The sequence below is a fragment of the Mesoplodon mirus genome (genome assembly GCF_964341445.2).
Source record: "Mesoplodon mirus genome assembly, chromosome: 14".
NCBI classification, from domain to species: domain Eukaryota; kingdom Metazoa; phylum Chordata; class Mammalia; order Artiodactyla; family Ziphiidae; genus Mesoplodon; species Mesoplodon mirus.
In genome coordinates, this window is record NC_138990.1 from 1,787,464 (window position 1) to 1,800,228 (window position 12,765).

The following is a 12,765-nucleotide window of genomic DNA, read 5'->3' on the forward strand; positions in this document are numbered from 1 at the left end:
AGAGGCCCGCGTACCACAAAAAAAATAAAATAAAATAAAAATAAAGGCAGTAACATATACTAAAATGTGATAAATCATCTCAGGTTTCAGTATAATGTCACCTTTTCCTTATATCACTGTTCTCAGTGCGTGCAGAGAAGTATGTCTTAGGCATCATCAACTTCCTGAACTTACTGGGTAGGATGTGGGTCTCATTACACCATTGTTTTATTGTTTTGGGGCATGTCTCATGCTTCTGTTGCATGGTTTTGTTGCTAGGCAAGCTTGCATGGTTTTGTTGCTAGGCAAGCCTGCTTGGTTTTGTGATTAAGCAAACCTACTTTCTTGGGTGATCGTTAACTTACCGGGGTCTTCTATACTTTTTTCTTTACTTATGATTCCTCAGTGGGATTAACTATTTAATCACCTACTTTGTCCCTTTACTCAGTCCCTATCAATACCGGTCCCTGATGGTGTCAGTTTTCCACTGCACTGTGAAGAGTCCGAGGTCTGTGTTTCCAGCAGCATCTCTGCTGGGCCGTGTCCTGCAGGCCTTAGACTCAGACAAATCCAGAACTGAGTTAGTCGACCCCCTTCACCCCAACCCTAGCTCTCTACTCATTTCACCGTCCAAGCCAGAACCCTGAGAGTCCTCCCTGCTGCCTTCATCCCCTCATCCGCCAATCGGGTCGCTCCAGTCCATTCCCCTCCCAGGTGTCTCAGTGCACCCCTCCCACCCCTGCTGCTGCTGCTGCTCTATTCGGGCCTCACGTCTCCCTCGGACCACTGCAGTAGCCTTGGGACTCCTGTTCTCGTCCCGTCTCAGCCTCCTGTCCCCGCTCCTTGCAGGAGCGAGTGATCTTTCCAAAACGCGAATCTGAAAACGACTCCCCTGCTTAAAATCCTCTCCTGGTTCCCTCCTGGAGGGAGAAACCCAAGCTCCTCAGTTTAGCAGCAAGTTTTCGGGTGGGGAGTTGGAATGGAGGCGTTCCACCTAGGGCCCCAGGGTCCTTGGGACGAGGGAAAGTCCTGCAGGACCGAGCACCTAGCACCGGCTTGTAGGCAGAGGAGGAAGGACCCGCTGGGGGCGAGGCTTGGGAGGCAGGGGAGGCCGGGCCAGAGCCAGGGCAGAGGGCGGGGCCCTGGGCGTGGGCGGGGCGTGCGGGGGCGGCTCGCGGCCTCCGGACGGCAGGGGGCGGCCTAGCCCGCGGCGGCGGCGGCCCTGGTCCCAGGCTCCACGTCTTTTGGGCGACAAGGCGACCTCAGACGGCGGGCCGCGTCGGCCGGGCATGGCGGCGTGGAGCCCGGCCGCGGCAGCGCCTCTGCTCCGCGGAACCCGCCGGGTGAGCGCGGGTGGGGATCGGGCTGCTCTCCCCTGGGCGGAAGCTGCGCTGGGACCGCGGGGCCGGCCGCGGCCGCGGAACTGGTCCACAGCGGGCGGCGCGCAGGGCCCAGGGCCTGCCGTTCATTTCTCTCATTCACTCACTCGTTGGTTCGTTCATTTCGTGGGCCCGCCTCCGGGCACTGGGAGAAGTGTCAGGCCCGGCGCGTGCTGGGGGAGCTCCCGATCGGAGTGGGGGGTGAGGCCGAGGGGAAGAGATGGTCATAATACAGCGGGCACGGAAAAAGCAATGTTGATTTACTGAGCCGAAGACATGGGACTCATAGCCCGGAGTCGCGGCGTGCGTGCCGGGGACTGTTGCCTGGGTAGGGCTCCGGAAAGTCCGCCTGGCTTCTGTGGCCTTGACCCTCCCCAGATCCCATACTTCCGGGGTAGGAAGCCAGCCGAGGGCACTCACCACGTGCCCTGCTGATTTTCTCTCCCCCGTTTCTGGTTCATTCTTTCCTCACTTCATCCACTTCTTTCGCTTTCCTCTCACATTCCTCCTCTTGGACCTGCCTCCCCCACGCATGCAGGGCACTTCTGCTGGTGACATTCAGAGCGGACAGTCGGCTTTCCGGGGATTTTGTCAGTAGATTACTGGTTTAAAGGCCGCTGCCTGCAGATCAGCTGAGATGAGGAAAAGGCTTCTCCCAAGGAGTCAGCAGTGCTAACCACCCTCACTCCTTAGTGATTGCTGCCTCTGCGTGCCACCTGGCTACCCTCTGCCTTTGCCCCCCAGGGCAGTGTCTTCAGAGGAGGTCCCATTCCCCCCGCCCCCCAGTCTTACCCAGGCCCACAGCTTAAGATTCTGTCCCTGTGTACATCGCTCAGCCAGCCTCCCTCCAGATCTTTCTCCTGCCCTGCATTTCAGTTGCCTGCTGGAATCAGGACTTCTTTGCAGGTGCCCAGCACATATGCCCTGAATCGTGTGGTTCTTCCCCTGCTCGTTCGTTCATTCACTCATACATCCATAACCCAAGTCCTCCTGAGGGTCTGCCCTGGCTCAGCTCTGGAAGACAGACCCAGTCTTGGCCTCTAAGACCAGCTGGTGAAAGAGTCAGTGCACAGGGCATTTTAAAGAGGGCGCTCTGAGGTTCTATAACCCAGGCCCCTGCTCTGGGCCGTCAGCAAAGGCCTGAGGATGGGCAGGACTGAGGAGGTGAAGGGATGTTACCTTCAGCACCAGCACTTGATGAACAGCGCCCCACCCGCCTTCCTCCCCCAGTTAGGGATACCGGGTACTACTCCCTTTGTATTGAAACCGTTATCTGGGAATCTTTCCTGACTTGCTTCAAAAGGCACTGTTACTTTGGCACCAAGAAGCCTGTCTAACAAACTCCAAGCCTGACCTTGAAGGCCTGCCATGCTCTATTTTCAGTCTCCCCTTTCAGCATGTGCTCAGCCCAGCCAAGGGGCTGCCGACACGGTTTTGTGCTCTTTCTTCCGTAAGGGTTGAGGCACGTTCCCGTCAGAAGCACTGGGTCCTCAGGGTAGCCATTGGGGGAGGGGGGAGAGTTACTGCCAGTGGTAAATAATCTAAAAATGTTCTGACTTCAGGTCCTTTAATAGAATTCTGTTTCTTCTCCCAGTCAGAATTGCAAAGGGTAGCTGGCTTATTGAGCAGTAGGTCACAGGGTTACCTCCCACTGGAGAGAATGTAGAATGTTAATCAGGCCTAAAGCGTGGGTGGCATTTGGCCCCATCAGTACATGGTCAATGGCATGCTGGCCTAAGCAGGGCACGCCTGAGCCAGGCTGCTGCCCGGCCTCTCCTGACTCTGCATCTTACTAAGGGATCCAACCTTGGCCTATTACTTAGTGCTTCAGGTCCCTCACTTATTAAACCGTCATCATGATAGTGTCTCACTATCATGAGGATAAACATCTGTTGAATTAAGTTGAGGCCCTTGTTATCTCTAGAGTCAAAGTGAGTTATTTTACAACTCCACTCCCCCCTCAAAAAAAGTTTATTCTGCATCCTGTGGAGCTTAAATGGACATCGGACGCCATGCAGTCCCCCTGACTTAGCCCGGGGCCCTGCCTTGCAGGGGAGGGCAGGGGGGGCCTGCACAGTGACTCTCCTCTGTTCTGTGGCAGCTTCGTCTTCTCCACTGCGCCCAGCGCATGTTTGCCTCGCAGACGGAGGGGGAGCTCAAAGTGACCCAGATTCTCAAAGAAAAATTTCCTCGAGCCACAGCTATCAAAGTCACTGACATTTCAGGTAAAGTTTTCTCTCATCTTTCCCACAGAGTTTGGGAAGATTTTACCCACTGGAAGGGTAGAGGGCAGGGGGCTTGGAAGGAACTCGCCATCGGTGGCTTCTCAGTACGTGTGGCTTTTGGACACAGACCTTGGCCTCTCCCGCTGGAAGGGTGGAGGTGGGGATGCAGAAACATGGGCGGGGAACTGCGAGGACTTGTGGTTGCCAGCTTGGTGCAGCTCAGACTAGGTCTCTCTCAGTCACCCTGGGGCTCAGGTCCACAGCCTTTAATTTGACTTTGAGATGAGCCAGACTTTAATGTCCCCACATTCTTCTGACACCCTAGAATGGCAGAGCTAGAACAGACTCCAGGAAGACGAGCCCAGAGAGGTCTAAGAACCTGCCTGGCCCTTCACAGGGAATAGGCGGCGGAGCCAGAACCCAGGGCAGACTGTGTCCTGAGCCCAGTGACCAGCCCCAGCCAGGCCCTGCCTTTCTCAGATGGCCGCTGGCACCTCAAAGTTCAGGCTGACTGTGAGTTAGGAGCGGGCTGGGATATCGGCTTCTGCCCGCAGCAGACCGGGAAGATAAGGCCTTTATCTAGACACACATGTGGAAGAGCTGGCCAGGGGTGGCATCTCCCACACCCAGACCCAGTCTTTGTCACTCTGCGTTGCTCGAGGGCTTACTGGCTTCTCTGGGAACATAACATTTACAAGGATAGGGAGAAAGTTTAGAAAGTAGTTTTATTCTGGACACTCTAGGAAATTAACCAATCTAAAGATCTGTTGGAATGGTAGGTTGGGTGAGCCCTCTGCAGGGGTCCCAGGGCAATGCTGAGGCCTTTTTTTTTTTTTTTTTAATTTTATTTATTTATTTTTGGCCGCGTTGGGTCTTCATTGCTGCGCGCGGGCTTTCTCTAGTTGCGGCGAGCACAGGCTACTCATTGTTGCGGTGGGCGGGCTTCTCATTGCAGTGGCGTCTCCTGTCGCGGAGCACGGGCTCTAGGCGCACGGGCTTCAGTAGTTGTGGCTGTGGGCTCTAGAGCGCAGGCTCAGTAGTTGTGGAGCACAGGCTTAGTTGCTCTGCGGCCTGTGGGACCTTCCCGGACCAGGGCTCAAACCCGTGTCCCCTGCATTGGCAGGCGGATTCTTAACCGCTGTGCCACCAGGGAAGTCCCAGTGCTGAGGTCTCGATGTCACCAGTCCTGTACCTGCCTCAGGCCCAGTTAGGGGAGAGCTGGAACTTGACCTCCAGTCTCACTCTGCCTAGCCCTGGGTAGAGTGCAGAAAGGGGATCAAGGCTAGGAACCTTGGTTTAGCCAAAGCTTAGGCTCCTAGAACCCATGGAAAAATCTTAACAAAGGCTATTGAGTTCTTTCTTGCCGCGTTGTGTCATGCTGGAGCAGCACGTTTTATTAGCATCAGTCGTCAGCACTAGCTCTCCAGCCATGTGGAGACAAAGCTCGGGCTGGGGGTGGATGGGTCCACGCAAGCTCTGCCTTGAGAGCATCCCCGGATAGCCACCCGCTCCCTGCCGCAGCCCAGGGGGAAACCCTTAATGCTGCGTGTAGAGCAGGGGTGCTGGAGAGCCCAGCTCCGTGACCAGCATGTTTTCACTGTTTATTGTCATGCTGTGTCCCTGTCTCTCACGCTTCCTTGTTCCTTTTATTTTGGATAGTATTGCACATGTTTTTGAATCAGATTTTAGTGTGTTTTTGCATTTTTAAAAATACCAATTGCTAGTCCTTTGGGAGGTGGAGCACTGAAATTCAGTCCCTCCCACCTTCTTCCATGGCATTTGCTGGCTTAATAAAAGGGAACAGTAGGAAAACCTACATTTCCTAGGCTTTACATGTTTTGCGCCTTATCTTTCCTACCCCAAAAGCAAAATTCTGGGCAGTGCAGGTGCCTTACAAAAGGAAGAGCATGTTTTGGATTGAGGCAGTCTGCCAGGAGGAGGCCGTGGTCAGATTGTGGGCCATGATCTTCTAACAATCTTAGCAACTTTCTGCTGAATGATAGCATTCAGACCTTCTTTGGATTGTGTGGTACTTACTTCCAGGACACAAGGAACTGTGGCTGCTGTAACTTAATAATTGAAACACTTTCAAATCACATTTATTTCAGGAGGCTGTGGGGCAATGTATGAAATTCAAATCGAATCAGAAGAATTTAAGGAGAAGAGAACTGTCCAGCAGCACCAGATGGTAAATCAGGTCAGTAGAGGCTTTGCCACTGGTCTCCGCATCTGAAAGGGCCTGCAAGTGCGGATGGTATTGTACCACCAGTCCTAGGAAAGACTAATGCAATACCACAATCATGTGAACAGGACTCAGGATCCGAGAAAAACGTCAACGAACTATCTGGGATCGGACTGCAGGCAAATCTGAATTTTATTCAAACTTGAAAACAAGCCGCCCACTAGTTCTTTTGCATTTCCCTGCGCAGTGCTACCGATGTTTACCATATACTGTGATTGTTGCCTATTGAACAGTAAACACAGGAGTACTAAAATATATATGTTTCTGTAGATTTGAACATGTTTTTAAGCCTCTTTTAGGACTACTAAAGTCGTCCGAAACTGGGTAAATTGAAGGATGGCCTGATTGAGAATTGCTCCAGCGGCCCCAGACCCAGTGACGACAGCAGGGGTCTGGAACGTCAGAGTAAACCAGACTAAGGCCCAATGTATTCATTTTCTATGCTTCTTTTACTTGGAATTTATTCCAGCCTTGACCCTTGGGCCTATGTCTATAAACTCACCCCATTCAGCCAGTGTGTTTGACATCATTCTGGAAAGTTGCACTTTGTGGACTAGTTTAACTTTTGCAAAGCACAGCTCTGGTCGTGAAAGCCGAGTCCAGCTGTTCCAAACTGCTCTTCCAGGCCTTTCCCCACCCTTCCCGGCCCAGATCCTCCCTCTGGGCCCTGCCCATCGGTCTCTCCAAGCACCTGAGGACCTTTGTCCAGATGCGACCTCCTGCCTGGGCTGCGCCTCCCTCAGTCCTCTGCCAGGCTCAAGTGCTGCCTTCCCGTCTGCCCGGCAGGGAATGAATGCCCTCCACTGTCTGACTCCAGGCTTTTCTGCCTTGTGTCCTGGATACTTAGGTCCCTGCCACCATCCCTTGGCCCTGCGAGCCCTTTGTGGTCCGGTTCCTTGTTGGATCCATCTTTGGAATCCTCGTGGAGTCCACCTTCACTTGGATGTGGGCACGTACAGCCCTAAGGCATGCTGGTCGTCTGACCGGGCAGTCTGGGGCAGAACAGCAGCCACTTCTGTCCTCCAGAAGCAGTTCTAGCCCCATGTGATCCCAGGGATTGGAACCAAGGTAGAAGACAAGGCAGGGAAGACCCAACTGGCCCAGATCATCCCCAACTGGTAGGACTTTGGGTTTTGTTATCAAAACTACTCAGGCTGCCTAGTGCAACTGGGCTCCGGGGGGTGCTGTTAAGTACAGCACATCCCCTGGCCTGAAGCCATGGTTACAAGGATGCAGGTTCTGGAGTTGGACTGCCCACATTTCAAATCTGGGCTCTGCTACTTTCTGCTGTGTGACCTTGAGCAAGTTACTTAACCTCCCTGTGCCTCAGTTTCCTAATCTGTAACAGAGAGAGTAATAGGATTTGCCTCAAAGGGCTCTCCTGAGGACTAGTGGTAAAGTCGTGTAAAGCACTGAGAACAGCGTCTGACACATGGTCAGTCCTTCATAAATGTCAGCCGCTGTCACCATCATCATCACTGTTACCTATAAATGCTGCGAGGAACCTGCGCCAAGTTCAGGGGGCAGCATTTTCCTCCGCTTGGGAGAATGTCACCTACGTCATCTTGGGCTCAAGGTTTCCTCTGGGCCCCTACTGAGCATGTACCTTCCCTGGCCCCGGCCTAGCTGGAGAGCCTTGCTCACTTGTCGTTGCCCTGGAAGCAGACTATGCAGGCCAGGCCCAGGTCTGTTTTCTTTTTCTTTTCTTCTTTTTTTTGTAATTTTTATTTTACACGGGAGCATAGTTGATTAACAATGTTGTATTCGTTTTAGGTGTACAGCAGAGTGATTCACTTATACAACCCAGGTCTGTTTTCTTCACTGCTGTGTCCCCAACACCTAACAAAGGACCCGGTACATAAAACAGCTCAATCAGTATTTGTTGAGAGTTTATAGAGAGTAAGGAGCGCTGGCCTGGGTTTTGTTATTGATTTACAGAGAAATTAAATGTTTAATGCCTGAAAGGCTTTCCATTTCAGAGAATTCACCTCCTGGCATTGGTATACTTTTAACCTGGAGCAGCTACTGCCTGGGTTACCACAGCAGCCTCTTTGCTGGGCCAAGCACTGCTTGTCGTGGGGTGGGTGACGCAGGAGGCAGTGGCAGAGGGCGTCACTGCCATATCCTTTGGGCCAGGCCCCAGCGATGGCAGGATGATGAGGATTCCTTCCCCATCCATCCTGCCCCTACCCTGGGGAGCAGCCACACAGAGGAGAGCAAGCACCGTGTTCCCTTCTGTGTCGGGTGAACCGGTCCATCCCGGCTCCGCACATTACAGTGCGACGAGAGCTTCAGATTCCTCGTTGGCGAAGATCAAGTGAGGTGCTGGCCGCACGTGCCCACCTTGTGCTGGCATGGGGAAGGTGCTTGGTAAACAGCAGTTGCCCTCTCCCTTTCTCTGCCCTCCTTGCTGTCTGTTGTCCATCATCCTCCCCAAAGGGTGCCTCTGCCCTTGTTCCCCTACTCAGAACCCTGCGGTGGGCACCCTGGTTGCCCGTGGAGCCCGGTCCCTCCCTCCTCTGGGATTTCCGATCCTCTGTGTGGTCGGCCACAGTCTCCCCTCCGTGGGCCTGACTCAAAGCCAGGCTTTTCCCGGTGAATTTCAGCAGGTTCCCAGCCTTTCCTCACCTGCTCTCCTGGGCCCAGTGCCCTGTGCCTCTGTGCCTGTCGCACCTCCAGCCGTCCCTCTCCTGGGCTACCTCCTCCACCAGCGGCCAGTGCAGTAGCAAACGCTTCTTCCTAACAGTACCCGCAACAGTGCTGAGCTGGCTTGTGGTCCGACAGCATCCATCACTGTCTGTGCTGAATCCATTTCTTGTTGAGTTACTTTCCTTACCTTTTTTATCATTTTCCCATGCCTTTTTCATTTGTGTCCCCAGCACCCAGCCTAATGCCATGGGCGTAGCGGGTGCTGAAAAATGTTTACCTACTCTAGATCTTATAAACTGTGGGACTTTGGCCAAGTCATTTCCCCACTAGGGCCTCAGTTTCCTGACCTATTTAAAGTGACCCAAGTTATCTCTAAGGCCCTCTGTAGCTATAAGATCCTGTGACCTGTGTTGGGGAGCCCTCTGAGAGCTGCAAGAGAGTGAGGAGAAGGACCTGGAAGGGGAAGTGCACAGGGCTTAGGGATCAAAGCCTGGATGGTTTCTCTGTCCAGGGTCTTTCATGTGAAGCTGTGACTGGGCCCTCATCTAGCCACAGAGGCTTTAAGAATTGTGGCCGAGACACAGGGACAGCCTCTAGGGAACATTCCAGGCCTGCAGAAAGCAGAGAGCATGTGGCTCAGGGCACTGTGTTTCCCTCTCGCAGCAGTGACATGAGGCTTTTTCCAGGGGCATTTCTGCTTATCTGCAGAGCTGAGGGGCTTATTTGTGAATATGGAGATGGTGGGGCAGCTCATTGGCTCCCAACACAACCACAGCTCCTGGCATCGGGGGGGCCAGGATGTCAGGATTCCCTGGGTTCAGGTTCTGTCTCACTTGCTGTTACTCACTTGCTGACTTTGGACAAGGGGTAAACTCTATTTCTTTTTTTGTCAAAGATGGAGATAAGACTAGATTATCTCTAAGGAACCTTCTGACTCAATAAATTTGACCGCATGTGTTAGTATTCTCTTTGTTGTAAGTGGCAGAGACAAAGTTAAAACGAGCATTAGCAAACAAAGGTAATTAATTGGCCCATGTAATGAAATTATCTAGATTCAGGGTCTTAAGTTCGTCTGCTTGTTCTTTCATATTCTCTTCTTCTGAGCTTCCAGTTTCTGTATGTTGGCCTCATTTTCTCCTCCTGGAGGTGGGCTTTCTCTTCTTGATAGGGAAGAGGACTCCAAGTTGCCTCCAAGTGACAACATTCCAGTATGCAGGCGTAGCTCAGAGATATTGCAGGCTTGGTTCCAGACCATGACGATAAATCAAGCACATGGATTTTTTTGGTTTCCCAGTGTATATAAAAGTTATGCTTACACTATATTGTATCTATCAAGTGTGCAGTAGCATTATGTCTTAAAAAAATCTACATATCTTAATTTTAAAATACTTTGCTAAAAAGTGCTAATCATCATCTGATAATAGAGGGATGCCACAAACCTTCAGTTTGTGAAAAAACACAATATCTGCAAAATACAGTAAAGCAAAGTGCAATAAGACAAGGTATATCTGTGGGGACCAAGAGAGAAGGCTCTACACTGAAAACTCCCAGGGAAGACTCTGACTGACCCAGTTGGAGTCATGTGCCTTCCCTGGACCAGTCAGGCTGGTCCAGGGGCACATAGCTTCCTCAGTACAGGTCAGCTGGTAGTCCCACCAGAAGTACACAATTAAAGTGGACAAGGAGACGGGAGACTGCTGGACAGACCGGAAAAAAATGTCCGCCCCACTGCGATGTCTTGGGCCTAGTATAAAAGGACTTAGACTCCCGTGTCTCACTCAGGTCCTGCAGTTTGTCTCCTGGTACTGCAGGAGCTACATATCTATTTGATTGTGGTTGCCCATTTACACTTGGGCCCTGACATCATTTGTAGCCCTAAACAAATCTCGTAATTTACAACTTTATTTTCTGATTTAGAGTAAAATTGGGGAATTGGTGCTGATTCGTGTGGTTTTATCTTTTTATTTAAAAAAAATTTTTTTTTACATGAAGCTGTATATTTTCTTTTATTCAAGTAATTTTTTAAAATGTTGGCTGTGCTTGTGGAATCTCAGTTCCCCAACCAGGGATTGAACCCAGGCCTCCGCAGTGAAAGCGTGGAATCCTAACCACTAGACCACCAGGGAACTCCCAGTGTGGTTTTAAAGAACAGCTATTCTTTGCTGAAAATAGCAAAACACATGGGCTTCCCTGGTGGCGCAGTGGTTGAGAGTCTGCCTGCCGATGCAGGGCACACGGGTTCGTGCCCCGATCCCGGAAGATCCCTCATGCCGCGGAGCGGCTGGGCCCGCGAGCCATGGCCGCGGAGCCTGTGTGTCCGGAGCCTGTGCTCCGCAACGGGAGAGGCCACAGCAGTGAGAGGCCCGCGTACAGCAAAAAAAAAAAAAAAAAAAAAAAAAATAGCAAAACACAAAAAACAGCCTGAAAGTTCTTCATTAGGGGACAGGCTAAAAAGTTAGGACACCTATAATGGAATGTATACATATGTGGAATACATATGTGGAATGGTTACATATGTATACATATAATGGAATGGATACATATAATGGATGCTGTGCTGATACAAAAAAGAATGAGGGCGTGCCTTATGCCTGATATGGAAAGACCCCCAGTGTTAGGGGAAGAGAGAGTGCAGAACAGTGTGTTTGAAATACTATCATTTGTGTTTAAAAAAGGTATTGGGATGGAATATATACTAATATTAGTTTGAATATGCATTTTTAAATCCTTGCAAAGATGCACATGAAAATACCAACAGTTCTCTATTTGGTTTGGAGGTGGAAACTGGGGGACAGGTGTGGGAGGGAGACTTTACTGCATGCCTTTTATGCCTTTTGATTTTTGAGCCGGCTTCAATACTGATTCCAAAAATAAAAAGGAAACATTGCTTAAAGAAAGTGTGTGCAAAGTTTCCTACAGAGATAGAGCTATATAAATGTAATATATGTATATATGTATGTAATCAGTGTCGAATACAAACAAACAATGATGATGCTGTTCTGCTTCCTTAGGCACTAAAAGAAGAAATCAAAAGTATGCACGGATTGCGGATATTCACCTCTGTCCCCAAACACTGACCACGCCCTGGCTGCGTAGATGCTGCTGCTGAAACCTTGGGTGTATCCTATTGCCACCATTCCTTCCTAGGCCTATGACAAACAATTTATCTATTTTGTTCATGGACATTTCCATGTTGTAATTAGAGAAGAGTATGATATCTATTTAGATGTTAATTAAAGGCAACAGACAGCTAAAATTTTTTTCATTACAAAAATATTTATTTAATCCTGCTCTGCGCTAGGCAACATTCTTCTTCTTCTTTTTTAAAATATTTATTTATTTATTTGTGCTGGGTCTTAGTTGCAGCTTGAGGGCTCCTTAGTTGTGGCATGCAAACTCTTAGTTGTGATATGCATGTGGGATCTAGTTCCCCAACCAGGGATTGAACCCGGGCCCCCCCGCATTAGGAGCGAGGAGTCTTATCCACTGCACCACCAGGGAAGTCCTGGCAACATTCTTAATATGGGGATAATGTAATTAATAAGAAGCAGACCAAGAGAGACTATATGAAATTTTTGAGGAGTCATGAGTAATGCTTTTAGTTCCTTTATTTGAGAAGCATGTCGTTGTGTTCAAAGTGGTCTTGTCTTTGAACAGCTCTGTCCTGGTGCTAGAGGCCGAATGGGGTGCCAGCTTCCTTGTCTTGTCAAGAAACTTTGTTTCTTCTCCTCTGTGAAACTGCTCAGGTCCCTTAATTTTACCAAAAAGAAAAGGAAAGACCCTTTGGTTTTGCTCTTCCCTTAGTTCACCACTCTGTTTCCCTTTCCCTCCAAACTTCTTACAAGAATGATCTTGGACCCTCAAGTTTCTTACTTCCTGGAGTGAACTCTGAGGAGTGTGGGCTGCCTGGATCAGGGTCTTCTTCACGTTTGAAGATCCCCCACCCTTTGCATCTTGGTGGGAGGTTGAGCCTGCGTCCAGTGTCAGAAGCTAAAAAGGCTTGCTTTCCTAGCTCCTTGGCAAACAAGGCACAGGCAGATGGTCTAGACTCAGCCAGATGGATCTGCCTTGAACTTTGCACTGGGAGCAAGTGACGCTGAGAAGCGGGGCAGTGGCGTGTCCATTTTGGCAGCTGTGGCAGCAATGTCCAGTGTTCTGGGAGGTGTCAGTGTTACAGGCCGCTGTCTCTGGAGTCCGTGGTGGTGGTCACTGTGTCTGCAACATGATCTGGGCTCTGGCCAGTCTTCCTCTTCCAGCCCATTTTCAGAAGCTGCTTCATCAGTGTTCCTAG

The 12,765-nt window shown here is 50.6% G+C and overlaps 1 protein-coding gene across 1 annotated transcript; it reads left to right on the forward strand.

The window, feature by feature from the left end:
- Nucleotides 1–1,203: 1,203 nt before the first annotated feature.
- On the forward strand, nucleotides 1,204–11,730 carry BOLA3 (bolA family member 3). Its single transcript, XM_082641862.1, has 4 exons — nucleotides 1,204–1,322; nucleotides 3,460–3,583; nucleotides 5,692–5,780; nucleotides 11,486–11,730. Exons 1-4 carry the CDS (start codon nucleotides 1,269–1,271, stop codon nucleotides 11,549–11,551), a joined length of 333 nt encoding a protein of 110 aa, XP_082497988.1. The 5' UTR covers nucleotides 1,204–1,268; the 3' UTR covers nucleotides 11,552–11,730.
- Nucleotides 11,731–12,765: the final 1,035 nt, after the last annotated feature.

Coding starts and splice junctions, on each gene's coding strand:
- BOLA3 (XM_082641862.1), top strand. CDS start 1,269: ATGGCGGCGTGGAGCCCGGCCGCGGCAGCGCCTCTGCTCCGCGGAACC. Junction 3,584..5,691: donor CAAAGTCACTGACATTTCAG/GTAAAGTTTTCT, acceptor CATTTATTTCAG/GAGGCTGTGGGGCAATGTAT. Junction 5,781..11,485: donor AGCACCAGATGGTAAATCAG/GTCAGTAGAGGC, acceptor CTGCTTCCTTAG/GCACTAAAAGAAGAAATCAA.